Source organism: Myxocyprinus asiaticus, chromosome 32 (genome assembly GCF_019703515.2).
Source record: "Myxocyprinus asiaticus isolate MX2 ecotype Aquarium Trade chromosome 32, UBuf_Myxa_2, whole genome shotgun sequence".
Taxonomy (NCBI): Eukaryota; Metazoa; Chordata; class Actinopteri; order Cypriniformes; family Catostomidae; genus Myxocyprinus; species Myxocyprinus asiaticus.
The window spans coordinates 24,190,392-24,214,499 of record NC_059375.1 but is presented as its reverse complement, the minus strand read 5'-3'; the positions used below and the strand labels follow the sequence as shown (position 1 = coordinate 24,214,499).

Genomic DNA, 24,108 nt, shown 5'->3' with positions numbered 1-24,108 from the left:
TACTCAAGCCGAAATACACCAGGGACTCTTATTTTAAAATGTCCGTACATCACTGCTTCCAGCTGCTCATTAAAACAGATAAGAGAAATAAAATATGCACTCTTACAATCATCTAAAACATTTTACAATATAAACACTTTAAACACTGTCATAACTCATAAATCTCCGGTACTCACTGATTGTGAACCGCAACCACTAGAAACAGAATCACGAGCTCCCCCACGTGCCCGAAAAATGTGTAACGCCTCCACTTATTCATTTTGAAGGACACAACGCATGCATTTAATTAAATCATATCCTTCAAAAGATTAATCATCACCACTTTAAGCCATTTCATGAATCTTGTATTTCCGTCACCAAATATAAGACCTCTTTAAATTATAATTAAGACTTTTTTCATATCAAGATATTTAGGATTTCTTATTACCTTAAATTTAAGAAAACTGAATTTAAGACACTTTTGAAGGACCCTGCGGGAACTCTGTTTCCTATGTTAATATTAAATCAATAAGTATTGAATTAAACAATTAATAAAACAAACACTCATGATTAATTGACCCACTCAGGTAATTAACATGGACAATCTGAAAAACTGCTACAATAAAATCACGTACAAGCCAAAAGTTATTAATTATTAGTGACAAAAAAAAAAAAGGTCTGTCTTTAACCGTACACAGTTTAACCATGGCATTGTAAAATTCAGATTGCACACCTGTTTCTCCACATGCTCCGCGGGCCATCCCTGCACATGTTTGATGAGGTTCTCGTTGAAGTGTGCGGCCAGCGTGGGTGTGAAGGAACATGTTGGTCTGCCTGGGGCTGCACCGGCAGGTACTGAGCCCGGGGGCATCGCTCCACTGACTGCACCCGGTCCTTGACCACCACCGCTATTATTACTGCCGCTGTTACTACCCACATGGTTCGGACTCGGAGACGGACTCCTCTGACTGCTGGAAGGAGAATAAACAGTAGAGGGGTCAATGTCTTTCAACGATGCAAACTCATGAGGTGAGAAAGTCATAGCAGGTGTTTTTTTAGTTGATTTGTTTGTTGTATTTAAAGCTTTTTTAAGTGTTTAAGCTTAAAGTAACCCTTTTATCTGAATTTAACAAGGACAATGTAGAAAATTTGACCAAACAATTTGGGAACATTAGCTTTAGAAAAGGTGACTTTAGATGAAAGGTGAGTAGTTTGCTTCCCTGGTCTTGAGATGCACCAACTAATTTGTGTGCCTCACATTTTTAGTAGCCAGGCTGAACTAGTGTAAGATCAATACCAAAAATGTGCCTTCTGTACAATACTAGCCTCTGTTATCTCGGTATCTGCATTGAGTTAATAATAAACAAATTGTAAACAAAGCAATAAACAGCCAAAGCCGACTGATGAATTGAAATTATAGCCATCCTTAATACTTCAATTTCAGTCACTTGCAATTAATCTCATAATTGTTTTGAAGTAAACGCATCAACACAAACAGTTTAAGGAAAAAAAAAATTGTACGTTTTGGGTTCGGCGATTCATTTGGATGCCACGTCATAAACTTTTTGCTGCTGTCATCTGACATTTTTCTTTTGAAATGTTTGAACAAAAATATATTTCATATTTGAGCATCAATGTAAATTACATTCTGCCACACAATGAGTGCAAATGGCTTCACTTTTGTTAATCATCCCATATGTATTTGATATCTAGATCAAATGACACAATATGTCAAATTCAGTAAAGGTGTTAAACTGTTTAAAGAATTCACACGTTTACTCATTAACTTTAACGCTTTAACAGATCACGTACTGAAATTTGCTACAATTATTATCGTACCACAGTTAAGTTTTGTTATAAATGTGTACCAGTACTTCACTACCAGCATATTTAAAGCCTAGAACTCATCACCAACCTGAGCTGCTGTTCTACAAACAGCCAGAAGATGGCAGTCAAACACCACAATACAAGCCAAATGAAGCTACAAATATGGTTGCTGAGAAGTGCAAATACACTGGGCAGTAAAACATCCTAAAGCCCTTCAGACCAATTATTCAATCATTACTCAATCATTTTCAAACTTTAAGACAGCGCAAACTCTCTTACCTCTGTCTCTGCAGAATTCGTGGAGAATTGCCATTGTCGTGATGTTTGTCTGTGGGAAGGGACTGCTGAGACGAGGGTGGAGGGAGAGAACTGGACTTCATTGTCATAGCATTCATCTGAGAAAGAGAGGGAGTGTGTTACAAAGACATACAAGCTCTGGAAAGAATTAAGAGACCACTGCAAAATGATCAGTTTCTCTGGATTTACTACTTATAGGTATGTGTTTGAGTAAAATGAACATTTTTGTTTTATTCTATAAAGTACTGACAACATTTCTCCCAAATTCCAAATAAAAATATTGTCATTTAGAACATTTATTTGCAGAAAATGACAACTGGTCAAAATAGCAAAAGATGCAGTGTTTTCAGACCTCGAATAATGCAAAGAAAACAAGATCATATTCATTTTTAAACAACACAATACTAATGATCAGTGATGACCTGGGGTGCTTCAGCAAGGCTGGAATCGGGCAGATTTGTCTTTGTGAAGGACACATAAATCAAGCCACGTACAAGGTTATCCTGGTAGAAAACTTGCTTCCTTCTGCTCTGACAATGTTCTCCAACTCTGAGGATTGTTTTTTCCAGCAGGACAATGCTCCATGCCACACAGCCAGGTCAATCAAGGTGTGGATGGAGGACCACTGGAAGACTCTGTCATTGCCAGCCCAATCTCCAAACCTGAATCCCACTGAAAACCTCCGGAATGTGATCAAGAGGAAGATGGATGGCCACAAGACACCAAACATTTTTGCACCAAGAATGGCATAAAGTCACCCAACAGCAATGTGAAAGACTGGTAGACAGCATGCCAAGGCACATGAAAGCTGTGATTGAAAATCAGGGTTATTCCACCAAATATTGACTTCTCTTAAGATAAAACGTTAGTATTGTGTTTAAAAATGAATATGATCTTGTTTTCTATGCATTATTCGAGGTCTGAAAACACAGCATCTTTTATGTTATTTTAACCAGTTGTCATTTTCTGCAACTAAATGCTCTATTATGACAATATTTTTATTTGAAATTTGGTAGAAATGTTGTCATTACTTTATAGAATAAAACAAAAATGTTATTTTACTCAAACACATACCTATAAATAGTAAATCCAGAGAAACTGATCATTTTGCAGTGGTCTCTTAATTTTTTCCAGAGCTGTATATACATACACAGTATATATTGCATAAAATCAATCATCTGCCACAGCATGTGACCACAGCATACCTTGGTCTGTGAAGAGACCGGTGTGGTGCTGAGGGGTGGTTTTAGAGAGGCTGTGTTGGTCTGAGGTGTGCTGATTCTGGGAGACACGTACGACCGAGGAGATGAAGCATCTGACGTTAGAGACATTGGAGACTGGCTGGACTGCTGGGCTACTCCAAGGGACAAATAAGAAAGATGAGACGTAAAAAGAGGAGACAGTGCCAACCTAGTCATTATTTCAGCCGAAAATGGCATAAAATGAACAGAAAAATTTGAACAGAAACAGTTACTTAAAAATTTGTTAAACACCCACATGGAGAAAAAGCATTGTTTATGTTACAATTTAAAGTCCACATCCTCAGAAGTGAAGTGATCGCTCTCTTGATCATTAGCGAATTAATAAAGAGCACTTCCCAGTGCTCTGGTATTGTGTGATATTGTGTCATGGTCATTACTGTCAACCTCCAATATGACATTAAAGAAGCATCAAAGCACCATTAAAGAAGTCCATATGACTTGTGCATTATATTCAAAGCCTCTTGAAGACAATAGTTCTGTTAAATCGCAAAGGATGTGTTTAACAAGTAACTATGCAGTCTGCATGTGCTGCATGCTTCAGTGAATGAGCGCTGCTCTGTTGTTGATACACATATAGCTCGCGTGCAGTTCGTGATGGGCCAATGATGATGCGCTGCTATTTTAAGCACTGGACCTCGCAATATGTGAGCACTCCACTTGAACTCCATCTCAGATGTAGATGCTTGATAGCTCAGTTCAATTAAAACATGCATTGAGAACAGAACCGAAGAAGCATTTCACCTTATGAGACTAATTTTAAACTACTGTGAACTAGCCTACAGAGAGAAACTCAAAGTTCTTCCTGGAAAAAAAAAAAAAAGAAATTTAAGAATTTTAATTATTGTATAATATAACTACATCATTATTAACAATAATACCAATAATAATAGTATATTACAAATTACAATAATATTTAAATTCACTGAAGTCAACACTTAGTGAACAAAAAAAATAGATCCACTAATGAACCCTTTCAACATTTCAGGTTGAAAAAAAAAGGGCCAACAGGACTGGCCTCATGTTCACTGAAGATTTCAATGAACTTTGTTAATTTTGCTGCTGCATTATTACCCAGTAGAGTAGTAAGTTTTCTTAATAGGCTATAAATTTTTTATGAACCACAATTCTTTTCTGTCTACTATTTTATAATGAAATAAAAAATGTGAAAAAGTGGTTTTGGTGCATCCCTACTATTAACATTTAGAATTTGATTATTAAAATCTAACAAATTAATCATTTTCAGTTTCTGTTTTCGGCTCAGTGTCCAGAATTTTTGGATTCGTCCAAGAATTATCATTACAGAGCATTACTACCGCAAAACCCCGGAAGAAAATTTACAGCATCTTAAAACATCCACCTGCTGTCTTGAAACTCCTACATCTTTTTCAAAAAATCTGCTAGAAACAGTATATTCCTCACTCCTTTCAGGCACTTTTCTAAAGTCTCTGAAAACTGCAGCTAAGCTCCTTCAAAAAAAATAAAAATAAATAAATAAAATAAAAAAAGAAAAAGAGAGAGAAAGAGTAATCCAGAAAATACCATTATACAACCACAGACCAATATCAAATCTTCCTTTCATAGACAAGATAATTGAAAAGGTGATTTTCAAATCAACTACAATGCTTAAACGGCTACTTTGACAATTTCCAGTCTGGTTTCAACTGCATCACAGCATGAAGACAGTGCTCATAAAGATGCTTAATGATATTTGCCAAAATTGCAAAGCTAACTAACCCCATCTGCTAACTCAAGGAAGCGGATTTAGAACTCTGCAGCTAATGAGTCATCATCAAAATCTCAATCCACCAACTGTTTCTAAAACCATGAAATCAAATTATAAAGTTCAAGGGCAGGTCACAAGAAAGACTTAACCATAAAGTCACACAATAAGAGGTGTCAAAGATACTTCATTTGGATGGCATTATAGCACAAAGTGAAAAAAAGCAATGGGTGTCAATTGCAAGTTTGTGTTTAAAAGGTATTAACTGCAGGGGAGAGAGAACAGTGTGCATGTGTGTGTGTCTGTGTACCTTGGCTGGACAGCTGAGTAGCCTGGGAGAGCAGAGTAGAGATGTTGAAGGCAGACGGACCAGCAGTCAGGATCTTATGGAGCATGGACTGCAGCGAAGCCTGAGTTACTGCAGCCGTGAGAACTACAGAGAGACACAGAACACAGACAATGAAGCCATAAAGCAAGAACAACATAGGAGAAAAGAACTACAAAGAAGGGAAGACAGAAAGCAGACATTAAGATGAAGTTACAAAGTGTTTAAACATGCCTGCAAATAAATATCGAATTTATGTAATTTTTGTAGGTTGATTTCCCCAAAAAGCATAAACACTCCACTCTTTAAAAACATTGATCTGTTTGAGAATCAGAACCAGCCGGACGCAGCAACATTGAGCACGTTTACATGCACTTAAGAACACTGTTTATTCCAGGGTTTTTTCATAAAGCGTCATGAAATCAGGAAAGAAGTTTTCCTTACGCTATTTAAGGGATTAAAAGAAAGCGATTTAACACACCTGGGTTTTCCCCAAGAACATGGCTTATGTGGCCATGTAAACATGTAAGTGGCATTCTTATAGGTTTTTGAGTAGTGTGATTGTGCATGAACAGACTGGATAACAAACCTCATAGGTTGGAGCCCAACAACAAGTGAACACGGCAGAAAGAATTCAAAATTTCTGGGAGTACCGTGGGAAAAGCACATGCACTATAAACTATACCAATTTATACACACCAATGTAAAATATCGACTGTCCCTCACGTTTGCGTTCATGTGCTCGTACACTGGGGGAATCCCAGAATTTTGAATTGTATGCCACACTATTGCAGCTCAATTCCACTGCAGGTCGCGATAAAAAGTTAAGGAAAAAAAAACACAGCAACAAATCTGGAAATAAAGCGAAGCAAAAGAGAATAGAAGACAGATGGAGCGTTTGTGAAACACATTACAACAGTCACTGAGTTCTTTTACATGTACACCAAGACACTGATAACTAACAAAAATTCTTATTCAAAGGGTCAGAAAACACAAGAAACCCGTGTTTGCATGAGATTTGAAATAATGGGATTATTATCTGCTTTTGATGTCAAAATGTAAACAGGCATGCAAACAAAACATGCCAAATTGGATAAGCCAGTAAGAGGTGTTAACAAGCAAAAACATCTATATGTGCCGATTGGCATTGGCTTAGGCTAAACCACTAATGACCCTACCCTGATAAAGGGAAGCCATTACATGACCATACACGCCATCAGCTTATTAAGCATTATCTATGTAAGATCGTGCATGTAAACTAGGGATGTGCATTTTCAAGTAATTTTTTAGTTAAGTACTCTAATCCACACAAAACGAGTAATCGATTACTTGTAAATTACAATGTCAGTAAAAAATAAAGTATTACATGTACGTGAAAACTGTTTTTTAGTTTTATTCACAAACGTTACCAAGAACTTTAAACTATGATTTTCTTTTGAGAAAAAAATGAAATGAACAATATGCATTAATAATAATAATACTATAAAAGACTTAAAAATAACAGTAAAAAAAGATTTGCACTAACCTGGAGTTACATACAAACCAATACTGACGGCATTAGGGCAATGCACATATATAAATTATCTACATAAAATGTCTAATCACATTTTAATAATTTCACGTTATTCAGAAAAACAAGTGGTAAAAGTTGTCTTTTTATAAAATGCACACTGCGCGTGTTAAGATATTTAACGCATATACTGGTCTAATAAGCTTCAGTGTTTCTTGTGCCGCTTCGCAGTTTCTTTCCACCATGAAAACAGATCCTTGTTCATTGGTATGCATGACTTTACCAAGAAAGCACACAAAGATGCCATTTTGTCTCCTCCTCATCCAACACCTCGATGACACAAATCCACAGCACCACCCAGTGGACTCCACTGTAACGGCGAGATTTGGTGAGATTCAGAAGTACAGTACAGTATTCAGTCCATCTTAAATGTTTGGTATTTTTGTATTTATTATGCATATTTAGTTGTTACGCACTAAAATAGACAATTGCTCTTATACTGTCATTGACCCAAATTAAACAAGAATACTATGATTATTTTTGAGTTTTCACTGCAAAACACCAGAAAAAACACTGCAAATGGCCTCACAATTTTTGAGAAATGCAGCAGCAATTTCAGTACTTCCGAGCTGCAATAATCAGGAAAAAGTTCAGCAAAATCCTGGTGGGACTGAATATTCATCGCTGCTCAAAATGAAAATCAATTTGCGATATTCAAGAAGTGTTTTTTCATTTTTAATAATCGACAAGCTGGTGCAGAACAACAACTCAATTAGTCGATTACTCGTGCATATCCCTAATAATGCTCATTTTTCACAACTGCATTTTTTATTTCTAATTACAGCAGCATCAACAACAACATCAACAACAATTCCAACAACAATAACATCAACACAACAAAATCAACGACATCAACAATAACTCCAACAACAATAGCAATAACAATAATTGGGGTACCCAAGGGTACTGTAAAGAAAAATGCGAGGAATATAGACAATAACAAACACAAGAAATAAGTATCTATGTATTTTTGTGTGTGAGTGTGCGTGTGTATGTATGTTTGTGCGCATGTGTGCACATACACAAATGATGGAACCATAGACAGAAAAAGACAATGACCATACACTAGAAGCAAGGCAAGTAAAAAAAAAAAAAAAAAAAAAAAAAAAAAAAAACACACATTAAAAGCAGCCCTCCCTTCCAAAAACAACCAATGAAGTGAAATCAGGTTTGAAGAAAATCAATGAAAGATGACCAAATAAGGTGGGGTTCTTTTGCAGTGTTTTGGATTGAGGTGGATACTTTTTCTATAGAGATGTAATCTATAAGCAAATTTTTTCAGTGTGCAATATGTGTGGTGTTCCTTGATTTCAAGTTCATGAGGATAGTTTTCTTTGCAATAGTTAGAGCCATGAGGAGCAATCTACTGTTTGTTTTGTTCAGGTTGATTGTTGATATATCTCCTAACAAGCAGAGTGCGGGGGATAATTGGATGTGGCAGCCCAGGAAGAGTGATAGTGATTCAGTAATTTCTTTCCAAAATGTTTTAATGGGTGTGCAGTGCCAGGTGGCGTGAACATAGCTATCCGGGTTGTTTTGTTCGCAATGTGAGCAGATTTCTGATGAAAATCCAATTTAAAACATTTTTTCTCCAGTGTAGTGAATTCTATGAAGTATCTTATACTGTACGAGTTGTAGATTGGCATTTTTGGACATGAAGTAGATGTTTTTGCAAATTTGGTTCCAGAATCCGACATCAGTAGTGATAAGTAGGTCTTGTTCCCATTTTATTGACGGTATAGAGAGTGTTTCATCAGACCGTGATATTATTCTATATATTTTGGAAAGGAGTTTTTTTGAAGATGGAATGTTAATTAAATCTGAAACCGATTGAGGAATATCTAGGTTGGTGGCCATAACATTTAATTTTGTATGAATGGATGACTTAAGTTGTAGATATTCCAAAAATTGTTTACTCTGAATACTGTACCTTTGGACCAAGTAGTAGAATGAAACCAGAATATTATTTTGGAAAATATGTTTAAGATGTGTGATGCCTTTTTCTGACCATGTGTGGAAATTAAGTGGTTTCTTGTTACTTAGAAAATCAGGATTACTCCAGATGGGAGTAAGATTAGATGGTGCAATATTGGTGTTTGTGATTTTATGGAATTTCCACCATGCTGTCAGAGTCGCAGCTATTGTTACTGTTTTAAAACGAGGGTGGTGTTTGATAGTCTGGCTGAGAAATGGTAAATCTGAAATCTGAATGTCTTTGCAAACTGTTTGTTCTAAATCTAACCATGTGTTTATCTGAATGATTAGAGTGGATCCATTTATATATGTATTGAACTGCATTTAGCAGCATTTGTACAATCTGCTTTGTGTCTAGTCCAGGGGTGGTGGCTAGTTTATGGCTAAGTTTCAGACAAAACTGTTCAGTCCCAAGAAGAATGATCAAGAACGGGAGCATTTCTGATCTACCACCAACAAGCAAAGCACTTCACACCCCAGGTTCCCTGCATTAGTGCAGGTTACTTGCCTTTAAATTGAACCTTTAAACAAGTTCAGCAGCAGCAACCATGAACCACATTACATTGCCACACCTGTTTCTAAAAATGCAGCTGTTAAACAAAGCACACTGGCCAGACGCCATTCAGACTATTTGGATAGAACTTTCTTATTGGGTTCTGGCTTGGACCAGTGGGTTAACTGCATATCTAAGACTGCAAATGAAGCTGATGAGAGAAAGCGAGAAGCACTGACCAAGTAATGACACATGCTCTCTAATGGAATTTCACACAGGCCATGAACAGGAAGCAGCAAAGCTGAGTCATCACTGAGATGTGAAGTTTAGAGAGGAAAAGCTGATAGCCCAGCAAGTACAAGCATTATATTCTTGAGCTGTACATGACAAATTTGAAATCACCATTTCATTCCTAACTAGAATTTAACAGAATAGAATAGGAATAAACGATTAAATTGCATTTTCTGAAATTCCCTTAAAATGACAAATTTCCAAGCCGTGAGCACCACAATTGTGCCCTTAGCAAGGGCCAATGCAAGAGTTGGTCACATCATCTTAAGTTCATGTTGTACATGTGTTTTTATGCCTCGCAATTATTTGTGCTGTATTGATCATTCTTAGGTTAAACTTTCTGATACTGTTATAGTCCAATGTCCAGCCCTTTAATACTCGTCAGTTATACTCTCCCACTGGAGATGCAGTTGTACGCTTACCTTCATTGATTTTGGCCATGTCTACACTGGCATTGTTCAGCTGCAGGGCTGTTTGCAGAGCTGGAAGGAGCTGGCGTAGGAGGGAGGGGTCTTGGAGAAGAGTAGGTGGGGCCGGCGACTGCATCACCGGAGAAACTGGGATTGTAGAGCCAGAGGCACCACTGGCTGAATTGGCCACACTTAAGCCAGACACAGCAGCAGATGAAGAGGAGGATGTGAGGGAGGAAGGCTTCTCTGTGGCAACTGCAGACTCTGTAAACAATTAAAGAAAAGTTGACGAAAGGTTAATACACATTGAGAAACAGAATTCAGTATGTACAACTTGCCCAGCTGAGTCTCATATAAAGCAATAAGCCATGAGAGGCCATGTTCAACAGTGATTTTACCAAGAGGGGGGGGGTTCTTAGGCATTTCAGAAAGTAGAATGCCTAAAACCCCCTGCGGTAAAATTACTGTAAAAACAGCCTCAAGTGGCTTACTGCTTTAAAAAACAGCAGCAACAGAAATATTATAAGACACCAATGTTCAATGAATAAATACATTTCAGAATAAACAGCTTCTCAGAGTAATATAGTTCTTTAGCCCCTTTTACATTTGCCAAGCAACAAAGCAACATTCATATGAATGTGTGATCTCAGTGTGCATTTATCAACATTTTACCATAGGTTCGAATGTGGCTCATCCAATCAGAATTTAAAGTCGGAACTATGCATTTTTATGAATCAAAATTTTACAAGACAATAATTTAGTCACCCACAGCTTATCTGCCTTTAATGCCTCTATTTCAGATTTTGCTTAAATGGAAGTATACTTCCATTTTGACATGAATGCGAGCCTGTCAAAGTATACTCCGTGTAACTGTGTGCACATATACAGGCGGTTGGCAGATGTGCTCTATGACTGCTATAAGACAATGGACTTTCTCTTCAGGAGTTCAGACCCATAAAGATGTCTTAATATTCCTTCAAAATGCAGGTTTACCCAGACCTCCTCACACACGTGCTCTTGACTTGCACATCCACTGTTGTTGTTTTTACCCTCATCTCTGATGTTTAGCACCGGTTACATCTAGCACTTCTTCGTGCCAGCAACGGCTCAAAATGTAAGTGTTGCCACCTTCTGGACCCACTAATTAGTGGAAATAACTCCAGGCGCATGCGCATTCAAAGATGCGCGGTGAGAAACAAAAAAAAAATTAATCGGGTTGCGCATTTTCAGTGCTCCGACACTCTCCTGATGACGAGATCTGCAACACGCATCCTGTACGCAGTCGCTCAGTGTTCGCATCTGACCGAAGTATACTTTGGGCTTAAGGATACAAAATACTTTCCACAGTCATAATTTGTCAACAATGAGATAATCATACAGAAACAGGGCATTCAAAAACTGGAAATGAGAGCATGATTGTTTGACTGAGCTCCACTGAAGCACCTGGAGAGACATGTTATGCATATAAACCAAGCAGTTGATCTCTATGAATTTCATCGTTTAATAGTTGCAACAGATATCAGGATCTAAAAACAGCCCATGATTCCCAAGGCCAACAACATGGCGAGATGCTACTGAACATTTCTTAATAGGTGCCCTCAGGATAAAGTCCTCTAAGCTGCTAAAAAAAACAACTAACAGACTGAGCGCACAGGTCCTCATCATGAAAACAGGGCATATTTTTGCAGTTAGAGGTATAACAATCAAGCTGTTTTTTACAGGTTCATCTATGCGAATTTGCTGTTTTTGTGTGATCACACATTCATATGAATGTTGCATTTATAAATGTTAATGAATGGAAACTTATTATAAAGTGTAACCAAAATTACATTAATTGTAAATTGCTAACATTTATTTGTATTAAAAGAGGTTATGAATCGTTCTGCTGTCACTACCAAAGGTTAATTTAACCTACTGCCAACCAGAAAAAACCATGAGAGCATCACACACAGCAGAGATCCATTCAAAAATAAGAATATAGCCATTACAAGCTCCAAAACTGCCGGGTGGATTTTTTCCCCCCTTTTTCACCCAATTTGGAATGCCCAATTCCCAGTGCGCTTTTAAGTCCTCGTGGTCCCGTAGTGATTCGCCTCAATCCGGGTGGCAGAGGACGAATCCCAGCTGCCTCCGCGTCCGAGACCACCAACCCGCGCATCTTATCACGTGGCTTGTTGAGCGCGTTGCCACGTAGACATAGCGCGTGTGGAGGCTTCACGCCATCCATCGCGGCATCAACACTCAACTCACCACACGCTCCACCAAGAACAAACCACATTATGGCGACCACGAGGAGGTTACCCCATGTGACTCTACCCTCCCTAGCAACCGGGCCAATTTGGTTGCTTAGGAGACCTGAACAAATCACTAATTATTAAGCAAATCCGTGAAGACACAGTGCCATTACTGAAGGTTAAACCGTTATATCTGTTATTATTGGTATTGCAACCAGCTTAAAACTGATTTAAATGGGGATCCTCACAGCACAGCGCTGGGATGAGTGACTGATGAGATAGAGAGCACCTGGAGAGTGCACTTGCTGAAGGGAGTGAAGTTGAACGCGCCAATGATCGCTCAAACAGTCTCACTCCACACAATGTCTTATCACGACTCACGTTACATAACATATACTCAGATTTGTATTAATTCATTTTTATACCCATTTGCAGTCTCTTTATCCTTTCCATGCTCACAGTGCAGCAAGTCAGAATTACTACCGTAATCACTGTTGAAAATGGGAAACTTAATATTCATACATGTAATTCACAATTGTTTTTTAAAACAAACTGCGATATTCATCTAAATTACAGCATGTTTGAATGTTTAAATCTGTGAATGCTTAGAATTGCCAACAACTCACCCTCCAGAGGCCACACTGTCATGCTTCAAGGGCTGAGGCAGCACTCACTTATTACAGTAGCAGTGTATGTGTGAGTCCCTTCGTGCTGCGAAAAAGATCGGCCCTGAATCTAGTCACGATCGGCCGATCGCAGATTTAAGACAAAGATCGGCCAATTTAGATCTGTGGCAGATTGATTGGTGCAGTATCTCCCATTTATTTATATAGCTGTTTGTTTCCACAGAGACCAGAGACAGCCTCTTCTCATAAATGCACTATAATTTCTAAACAGACATGTTATGGATACCCTTACAGCTCAACAACAAACATTAAAAATTCAAATCAGTCTCGTGTGAAAGACTGTTTTCTAAAATATTCCGAATCATTGACCACTGAGAATCTGAATGAATGCAGGGCTCGACATTAAGCATTATCATGTGCTTGTCCTTTGGACAAGTAAATTGATCATTCACTTGCCCGAGCAAAAGAAGTTACTTGTCTGGAGACAAAAACAAAAGAAATGACGTAAGAAAGAAAAAAAAGAAAAGCCTCCATCATCATCATTCACACCTAAGAACCATTAAGAACAGTGCAGAAAGACGGTAAATCATTACTAACCCTCAAGCCTGAATGAATTTCTCTCTTCTGAAGAACACAAAATTAGATTTTTGGCAGAATGTTAGTCACAGTCACTGCATCTTTTTTTTCCATAACATAAAAGTGGATTGAGGCTGAAACTAACATTCTCCCTAACATATCCTTTTGAGTTCCACAGAAGATAGAAAGTCAGACTGGTTTGGAACAACATGAAAGCGAGTAATGATGACAGAATTTTACAGTAAGTTTCATTAACATTAGATAATGGATTAGCTATCATGAACTAACAATGACCAATATTTTACAGCATTTATCAATCTTCGTTTATGTTAGTTACTAAACAAAATATAAAATTGTTCATTGTTAATTCAGTGCATGAACTAATGTTAGCATATACAACTTTTTATTTTAATGTATGAAAATGTATTCATATACTGTATGCTGGAATGAACATTAACCAAGATTAATAAATTATATAAAAGTGGTGTTTATTGTTAGTTCATGTTAACTGATGTAGTTAACTAACATTAACAAATGGAACCTTTTTGTAAAGTGTTACCCAATTTTCATTTTTGGGTAAATCGTCTCTTTGAGAGTACAAGTCAATTCTCACCAGTTGCATTAAAAATGGCTGTTTAACCTGTTGATTAAACTTGGTTGCGCAAGTTTTAAACCATCTGAATGCCAGAAGCTTGCTTTATGTTCCACCTCTGTTTGCAGTGGCACATGAAAATTAATACTGAAGAAACATCACCTGACTCTTGAAAAGAAGCTGTAGAACAAGATTTGAATTCATTGCATATTGCACCACTCGCTTTGAACGTAGATGTTAAATACACTGCAAAAGAGCAACACAACAAAACTAAAACTCTCCTGTTCTAATAAAGACATAGAGGCGGTGTAAATAATTGATTTATTATGCTGATTAGACAGCTTTGTTTTTAATGAGCATTCGCGAGAGTGCAGATCTTTCTGCAGAGCGTCATTGAGCTTACGTCGAAATGCCGGTCTCAAACAGTGTTAACCTGCAGTGAGTGACAGTAATGGTATAGTTTGTCGCACTGCTCGATTTCTGTCTACAATTTATTAAAAATGTAATAACAGTTTTGTTTTGTCATGTTAATAAGTAGGCCCATGTGAATTTGATTTGTACAAAATAGCAATAAAGTAATTGAGCTTAACTCTTCTATGTTTGTTTTGGAGGTGTAGCCAACATAAAGAATAGCATATTACAGGAATCACCGTCATTATTATCACGTCTGCTCTAATAAGACCCATTTACCACGCAGCTGGCATTAGTAGATTTAACATTTTCACGAATCGCACAAACTCCGATCGCAAATGACTGTTTTTAATTTCCAAAGTGCACCACTGAGGCCAAAAATGATCTAACGATGATCTTACATGAACAAGATCACCACTGAAGATCTAACGGGATGAATGGTCCCCTGGTCTCGCCACCAAAGGGTCGATTTAAATCAGCTGTTAATAAGTTTGAATATTGAATGTCATATTATTTACTGTATGTGGACAAGTAATTTAAGCAGTAATTTAGCAGTAATGTAATTTATTCTATACCATAGATATCCATTTAAAATAATTTGCCTTACCTTAACAAACATTATTACAATATAAAATACCATAGAATATAATGCTTAAAAGATGTTTAAAAGAAACTGGAGCACAGCTCATATCCACCATTGAAATTTGCTACTCTGAAAAACCACACGGTTGCTTACTTTGTGACATCACGGCAATTTAATATTTTAATCGAGATTAATAATCGCGATTACAATATCAAGGGCAATAATCGACAATTATGATTTTTGCTATAATCGTGCAGCCCTATGCTGAATGCTGCACCACGAGTGAAGGCGAGAGTTTGAGAGGGCGAGGTGATAGAGGGAATCCCCTGCATTTTGAAAGTGAAACATGCGGGAATTATTAAAATTGTGCTTAATACCCGCAATCCCGCACCGATTAAGCTAACATTCGTTATTGAGATTTTAATTAGGCTACTTGTCCGGTTGGGCAAGTAAAATTCTCTTTAACTTGCAAGGTTCAAAATTTCCACTTGTCCCAGCAAGCGGAAATGTCGAACCCTGTAATGATTACAGTAGTTATAAAAGACTGACTAATATCTCTAGACATCTCCAGAGTTGTCTTTCAGGGTTATGCAACTGCTTTTGCCGTTTTGACAGTTTTGTTTCTGGTATGGTTGCTACACTTCTATTCACAGAGTACCCTCGTAGCATTTTACTCCTTTCATAATGCTGTACAGAATAAAAAGAAACCTGAAGATACCGCTTCTTACTTCCTGCTACCCTCCGATTGCTTTTAGTCAAGCAGTGTGAACAAAACCCAGTGAGAGCTAAACAGCTGTGTCTACTGATCGAGATATATACCAGCATGAAGCACAAAAGTTTTGGAAAGGAATCAACACGTCATGCTGCATAAGGCAGAGACTTACTGCTGCCTCCTCCAACATGGACCTCGTCGCTGTGGGTGGTACAGATAAGCAGACGTTTCAAACGTAAAAATGAAAAGAATGTTGTCATTCTAAAAATTCGAAACCAATCTGTGATCATTCGTGAAAAAAAGGCACCTACGCACTCTCTCACTAATATAAACCATAAACTTTTCAAACATCATCTGCTACCTTAACAGTCTATCATTGCTCCTCACTGACAATGGGTTCTATGTCTATTGGGGCTGCAAAACTACATTCAGATTTTTCACTGAAATTTGACTAAACTTCGAAATATATTCAGATTGTAAAGACATTATTTCTGGTAGGGTGAAAAATCTAAAAGACAAGTGATTTTTAAATCGATGTTGTCTCCCATTTCCACAATGGGGCGCAATGAATTAATATAAACCAATTAGCACCCTGTTATAGCTATTATTTATAGCAAAGAACATACCTGGCTGTTAACAAGAATGTGTAAAATGATAAAAAGTCAAAGGATTTAGCCAGTTCATATTCTCAAATCTTCAATAGACGGTTCTATGTTAACTAAGTTTTGCACAGTAGCCTATACTGGTGATCAGCAGTTACAGAAATACTCAAACCAGCCCATCTGGCACTAACAATCATGCCACGGTCAAAATCACTGAGATCACATTTTCCCCCATTCTGATGGTTGATGTGAACATTAATTGAAGCTCCTGACCTGCATCTGCATGATGTTATGCATTGCACTGCTGTCACACGATTAGCTAATTAGTTAATCGCATGAATAAGTAGGTGTACATGTCTTACAAATAAAGACCTTTAGGTGAATGATGTGATTTTAAGACACTGACACTTACTAGTGCTGGAGAAGCTGGTGGGTGTAGCCTGCATGGCTTCACGCCTGTAGTCCCTGTCTTTAGGGAAACTGTTGACCACTGCAGCAGTCTTAGTTGCCTCCTTCTGCCTCTGTTCTCTGAAAACACAAAAAAACACTCAGAATAGTGTTCACAAATGACAGAGGCATTAAAAGACAACACAACCAGATCACAGGCCGAACATAATCAGGTCTGGAATAAGCCAAATGATCAGCAAAGAAGCTGAAAGCCTCACAGTGCGACTTAGTTGTACTTAGTTGTATTTTAAATGTAAATTCTATTAACCCAAATTACATAGTTGCATACATTCTAGGATCAAACAAAATGTATCCATCTGCATTGATTATCTAATTTTCACCCACTCCCTTTATTAGCATATACACTCACTAAGCCTTTCTGTCAGCTCAAACCAGTCTGGCCATTCTCCGTTGACCTCTCTCATCAATAAGGCATTTCTGTCCACAGAACTGTCGCTCAGTGGATGATTTTTGTTTGTGACACCATTCTGAGTATACTCAGTGTGTGAAAATCCCAGGAGATCAGAAGTTATGCATTGCACTGCTGCCACACGATTGGCTGATTAAATAATCACATGAAAGAGGGGTGTACAGGTGTTCCTAATAAAGCACTCAGTGAGTGTATTTTAGTACAACTAAAAGCCTAAGCCGATGGGTGAAAGAATGTGTTTGTGTTTAATACCTCTCCAACCACTCTTTAGGTTTCTCCCACTGAGACACCTCCGTCCTGCAGTTGTAGTAGTACTTCTTTCCTGAAGAACTGATGTGTTCAGACCAATCATCTGCTGGTTCATAAGGCTAAACAAAAGGGAAACAACAGATGTGAGCACATGAACAAGACTTGAACAAGGACAGCGAAAGAAAGAAGGAAAAGGAACAAAGAGAACAAAACACAAAGGCAACATTAAAAGACAACCTGAAAGGGAGGCTAAAGATAAAAGGAAGACAATCCAGTTGTTTGCATTTTTTTTTCCTCTTACATTTTCCTCCGACACTTTAATCTGACAGGGTGGCTAAACAGAGCAACAGTGTGAGGAAGTGTAAAATAAAGAATAAGAGTGAGGAACAACAGAGCGGGAAAGGGAGGATAAAACCCCGTCTACACCAGACACAAGCAGAGCAGCGTGATGCGACAAAGGCAAATCATTCCCATCATAATCAATGATGCTGTCTTCATTGGATGCATCCGTTGCGTTGCGCCCTGTCATGCCAACAGTAAATGGATGCCCTGTTCTATTTTGCCCTGCACGCACTGGCGCTACTCCTGCCAGCAAGACAAATAAACGGTTTAGAACATTGGCTTTGACGTGTCCAGTGTAGATAGCCTCTAGGTGTTGCGACACGACAATGCTCAAATCTGGTGTAGACAAGGTGTTAGAGAGAAAGTGACAGATGAGAGTGAATCCTGATGCAAGCGTGTGTAATATCCGATGAGGTGGACCACGGAGCATCGGCCCTGCAGGATGTCTCTTTAATCTGCCTGAATCCTCCTTCCACCTACCAGCAGTCTGACTGTCAAAGCCTCAGTCCACAACTCCAGAGAGTTACCCAATATTAAATGGTTAAGAAAAAAATAAATAAATATACCACATACTCTAATTCTCAGAAAACAATGTTCATTGCAAAATCACGATTAACATGGTTTATGACATTACACACTACACGATGTCCTTGAAAGAAACCACAAATTTAAGGGAATAGTTCACCCAAAAATGTTACAATTGTTAATCGCCTATCATTCCAAACATGTATGCTGTTATTTTTCCAAGGAATACAAAAGGAAAATTTATCGAAGATTCATTACACAGCTCTTGCCATACAGTTCATAGTGACCAGGGGCTGTCAAGCTTCAAAAAGGAAAAAAAATACAACAGCTTTGTGTGAGGAACAGAACAATATTGAATTTGTTATTAACTCATTATCTTCACCTAGGGCTGGACGATATGGCCACAAATATTATTACGATATTCTTTTTCATATCGTTCGATGTCGATATTTATCACAATATACAGTCACATTTGCACATTGTACTTTAAATTTCCAAGTTGGCAGAAGAAAAAAAAAATCCTTAAGTCAAAATAGTCTACACAAAACTGCATTGGGGGCACAGAGACGGCCAAAGCAGAGGTGTCTGAGGACTCTTCTACCAAAATATTTAAATATATCAATTGAGTGCAGTTGGATATGAATGTTAAAAGATCATCAGTTCGTTTTGAAGCATAATGACAGCATATAATTTTTACATTGAAATTATTTTTATATTTCATTGTATTCAGATACTAAGTATTGGGGCATAGATGCCCTTCTGTCTGTGGAATGATACTGTATAGGGGTTCAGGGGTATCCCCTGATGGAAAATTGAGAAAATGTAAAAGTCTGAAAAGACCATTTTTATATTTTCATTAAAGTGGTGGAACCGTTGTCATGATGTCTTGCTGTCTTGGATGGAATCAATCCAGGGTCCGGACTGTGTAGCCTAATCTCTGGCAAGGCAGCTAACGTTAGCAACTTCATACAGTCTGAGAAAGCCGAACTGCTTGTGATTTAAGCGATACACACCTGATCGTCTAGATGTAGAACACAGGCTAAATATAGAAAATTACTCGAAAGCTTATCATCATTATCGTGGATTTTATTTATCACGATAAATAGAGATCGTTTTATCGCCCAGCCATATATTCACCTCCACCAAAAGCTCACAACAAGTCCTCACTTTAATTACAAGGTTTAATACTAAGCATAAAGTCTTGGGAAAGGTAATCGAGTAGATGAAGTGGTTTTGATAAAGGAGTTTATAAAGCAGGTGGAGCATCTCAACAGCTTCACACTGTGGTGGAGATATTACACAGCAAGTGACCCCATAACATACAGAATGAGAGGCAATTTAGAACTAACGGTGGCACAAGGACAGAGATAAAGATTTGGTTTCTATGTCATTTCAATACTGAAATGTCAATTTTATGATGACAACACACTTATCTAAGATGCATTAACAGACCTTGAAGCACATTTATCTGGTTCATTCATAAAGTCATAAACATGTTCATAAATTCATAAACATACTGACCATATGACTATGGTTTTGGCAGCCAGTTCAGAGATTTTAGACACTGAATGCAATCCAATTTGGCTTTATTGATGGTCAAACAAATGATGCTTTACTGCATCATTAGTTAAACATCTAGTGGATTTTATTTTTAGAATCTCCATTTCACAGAATTCAAATTACATTCAATGTTCATCTTAATCATTTTGACATCTTCAAAGTTTCAAACTCTAAATCAATGTTTTAATTGCTGAAAAGAAAAGCCAAAAGCATCAAATCTCCTTTTTCTACTTTGGTGAAGGTAAGCTGTGCCTAGCATCTCCCATAATAGTTGATATCATCAACAGAAAAGGGACAGATGGTCTGCACACAGGAGGGTTGCTACACAACACATTTGACAGTAAAAGCAGAGTTTCTGCCAGGGATCATTTTGTTAGATCCAAATAATGGCCCACAAAATACCCTACCACTCAAAGTCTAAAATAGTTTAAATCTAACAGTAAAGATGTTTTCTATTTTGACTTCAGTGGTACTAAATTACTTTTTGATGTCATCTATTTTTTTTTTTTATGCTTGTCTGATAAAATCAGAGCATAAAGAGTTATTACTTTCAATAAAACATTTACTCAACATATATAAATGTCTATTACAGTATCATCAAAACAAATCAGATTACTTGTGACAAATATTGACCTAATGTCAAAAAATTTTCCTTTCCATCTTAAAAAAAGCAACCTTTCTTCAAGGCTACAGTTGCAATTATTGCAGAATATCAAGACAGCCTTCCTGTATGATGATAGCTGATTCTTTCAAGACACAGACAAGTGAGAGGGCAACAAGATGTAGAAGTAGCCTACTTACGGTGTCTGATGATTTGTTGGGGTTTGAATGAGAGTTGGAGCTGTGATTATGAGAGTTCTCTTGAGGGGATATATTGGTCCCTGAAAGAAAACAAAGATTGAATGGGAAATCAGAAATCATACACCAGGTTCTTACTCAAAGCTGGTTAGCACACATGAATGTATATATGCTTCTGCTATAATCCTTACTATCCAATATTGCATTTCAGTTATCACTGCCCTCAATTCAACAACACCCATTCATTACAGTAGGTGCCATTAACATTTGCACCAACTCCCTTATCAAAATGATGAGAAATACAACCACTCAAAAACGACGCTGGAATGTCTTCTACGGATGTGTGAGACAGTTCTGATGCTGCTAGTCGATACTGGAGTTACTAATCAGTTAATACTAGTCTGTTAATATAAGGCTGCGCTTAAATTACTGTCATATAAATGTTTCATATTTTAAAGAGAATTAAGAAAAAGGATATCTGGAGCAGATACAAAGTTTCATTTCACCTCAGGCTCATGTTTCTTCCCTCTCTCACTCATATTTAATGTACAATGATCATAATGCAAGATGATCACGTCGCAGATAAATGCCTCTTTTCAGTGGAGTTTAGCGTCAGATTTGGAATAGTATTTTAAATGGGTTGCATACAATGTTTTTTGACTGTTTTCTGAAGATTGGTTTCTTTTTTAGACTAGTCAACTTCAAAATTTTCATTTAAACAGTGAAATTATTCGTTCCGCACATCCCTAATGTCTTCATGTTGCATGATTTTCATATGAGTATCAATATACATCACAGTCATATGGTAAGAGTCACATTGCAACATTGAGAAAACAAATCAGAAATTATTTGTAGCACTGATTTGACTTGGTCATCTGGTTGCAAGAAAACCATTAGATGTTTTTAAAGAGTAAGGTTATTGTCACTAAGAGTTTTCGTAGCTAAAGGCCTTCTTAGGATGCGTTGATGCAGTGCAGGTGGCAGTCCAAAGTTGTGAATCTAATCACCATACACACAAAAGTTACTAAGGTTTTTGCACGTCTTCAAGAATGAACAAAGTGACGTTGAGGAGTTTGCAGGTTAGTGAATGAAACTGGTGTAACTGCACCAACTAACAGCGATGTTTGTTATGCAATTTCTCTGTATGTAGCCTTGAATAGGTTTCATTTAAGCTGTTAAACCACAAAAAGACAATTGTAACTGAAAATACATGTGTAGGATATATGAAAGATACATACACAAAATATATCATCCAGTGATGGCTAGAGTAAATAATCTATGTCCTTTAATAATGATTAGGTTGGAATTTAATGGAAAACTATGTGAGTTGCGCTCCGTGGCACAGCAGAAATTTTAGCAGCCTCCGGAATCGTAGCTTGACACCGCCGACAGGTGCAGAGCGTACCTTCATAGAAGATAATTGTTTCGAATTTTAGAACACACCATGTCATCCGCCAGACACGTCCAGTGTGCGATCCCCATGAGGGGTTTCTTGCAAATGGCCTTAGGGTCTAGTAATCTTCAAGACATTTTTAATTATCTACTATGGTCAGTTCTTTATTATGCATCAACAAAAGATCAAACTGAAATAGCATAATTTTACAGATAAACCAAAAGAAATGGGTGTTCTCAGACAAATTAGAGGAGTTCTGTGATATTACTCATTTTGATGAAAAACCTAATAATCAGCAGAGCTGGGGAGAGATGAAGATCAGCATAATGATTTTACAGTTGTACTCAAAAGTTTGCATACCCTGGCAGAAATTGTGAAATTTTGGCATTGATATTGAAAATATGTCTTTTATTGAAGGATAGTGAGCATATGAAGCCATTTATCATCACATAGTTGTTTGGCTCCTTTTTAAATCATAATAACAGAAATCACCCAAATGGCCCTGATCAAAAGTTTACATACCCGAGAAAATGGACGCCATGCAAGGAGCAGACGTGTGAGCGACGAGCTCTGCGCACTTTGCCGAATTTTTGATTATTCTCATGTTATTATCTGGTGAAATTTGATACACCCAGTTACACATTTGTCCTTTGTTGCAAAACATGGCAAAGAAGTCAAAATCCTCGGGCTCTGGAGATATTAAAAGACACTTACTTGTTCAGGATGAAAGCCCCGACAGGCCTACAGACCGGGGACTCGATTTGGATGGCGCGGTGAGAGAGGAGATCCAGCGTCAGTTGTCCAACATGTCGATGATGTTGACAAAGATTCTTGCTGACTTGGAGGATCTCGCTGTAATACGTCGATCGATCACGGCGACGGAAATAAAATTCTCTGAGTTAGGTACAAGAGTGTCTGATGTTGAAAAACAAATCGATTTTCTGGAATCTTCGGAGAGGGAATTATCCGCTAATCCGCCCGCGACCAAAGTTGATTTGGAACATCTCCTTGAAAAGCTTGAAGATCTTGAAAATAGAAACCGCAGGAATAACGTTTGAATTGTTGGAATTCCTGAGCATGAGGAGGGCAGAGATATGGTGAAATTCCTGGACGAGCTCTTCCCGAGTCTGCTCGACATAACAGGCCACAAGCTGGAAATCGAGCGAGCTCACAGAGTCCCAGCTCACAGATCTGCTGAGGGAGATAGTCCCAGATCGATTCTGGCCAGATTTCTGAGATCATCCGATAAAGATCTTGTGTTGCGCCAGGCGAGGAGCAAAGGGAAGCTTTCTTGGAAGAACCATAATGTTTTCTTGTTCCCAGACTTTGCGAGTTCGAAGAGAGAAACGCGATCAGTTCAAGGAATGTAAGAAACTCTTACATCAAAAAAAGATCTCGTTTGCTCTGATGTTTCCTGCCAAACTGAGAATAGAAACGAAAAACGGTCGCAAAGTATTCACATGTCCAAATCCGGCAATGTCTTTTATAGAATCAATGACTGAGTAAACCATTGGATGTTTCTCATGTGAGTGGGCCTGACTCGCTGTACATAACCCTTGAGGAAGCTGGGTGAAATTTTGGGTTTTTTGCATTGGCTCCGCCGTGCGGCTGGAGCTTGTTTTGTGAATAACACTTTTCCTTAAAGAAACTTTTGCACTGATGGAAGATTACATTTGCATTGAAGTTCCCGGCCAGTTTGAGAGTGGACACTACAGATGACCGCAAAATATTTACATGCTCACACAAAGGATGTCTTTTATAAAGCTGACGGATTATGTAAGTCATGGTACATACTTTTATGCAGCCTCCGAGTGAAATGACTCGACCATCCGGGGAACCGGGATGCCGGTTTTGTTTCTTTTTGTACTGGTTCCGCCTAG

The 24,108-nt window shown here is 37.9% G+C and overlaps 1 protein-coding gene across 1 annotated transcript in view; it reads right to left on the bottom strand.

The window, feature by feature from the left end:
- Positions 1-24,108, bottom strand: part of waca (WW domain containing adaptor with coiled-coil a) — a 44,459-nt gene that overhangs the window by 5,991 nt on the left and 14,360 nt on the right. Inside the window, exons 4-11 of the mRNA XM_051666469.1 lie at positions 20,839-20,918; positions 17,614-17,729; positions 16,897-17,012; positions 10,161-10,412; positions 5,396-5,518; positions 3,309-3,457; positions 2,086-2,201; positions 713-950 (exon numbers count right to left, since the gene is read on the bottom strand). Coding sequence (XP_051522429.1) covers positions 713-950; positions 2,086-2,201; positions 3,309-3,457; positions 5,396-5,518; positions 10,161-10,412; positions 16,897-17,012; positions 17,614-17,729; positions 20,839-20,918 — 1,190 coding nt within the window. The remainder of the gene's footprint in view (positions 1-712; positions 951-2,085; positions 2,202-3,308; positions 3,458-5,395; positions 5,519-10,160; positions 10,413-16,896; positions 17,013-17,613; positions 17,730-20,838; positions 20,919-24,108) is intronic.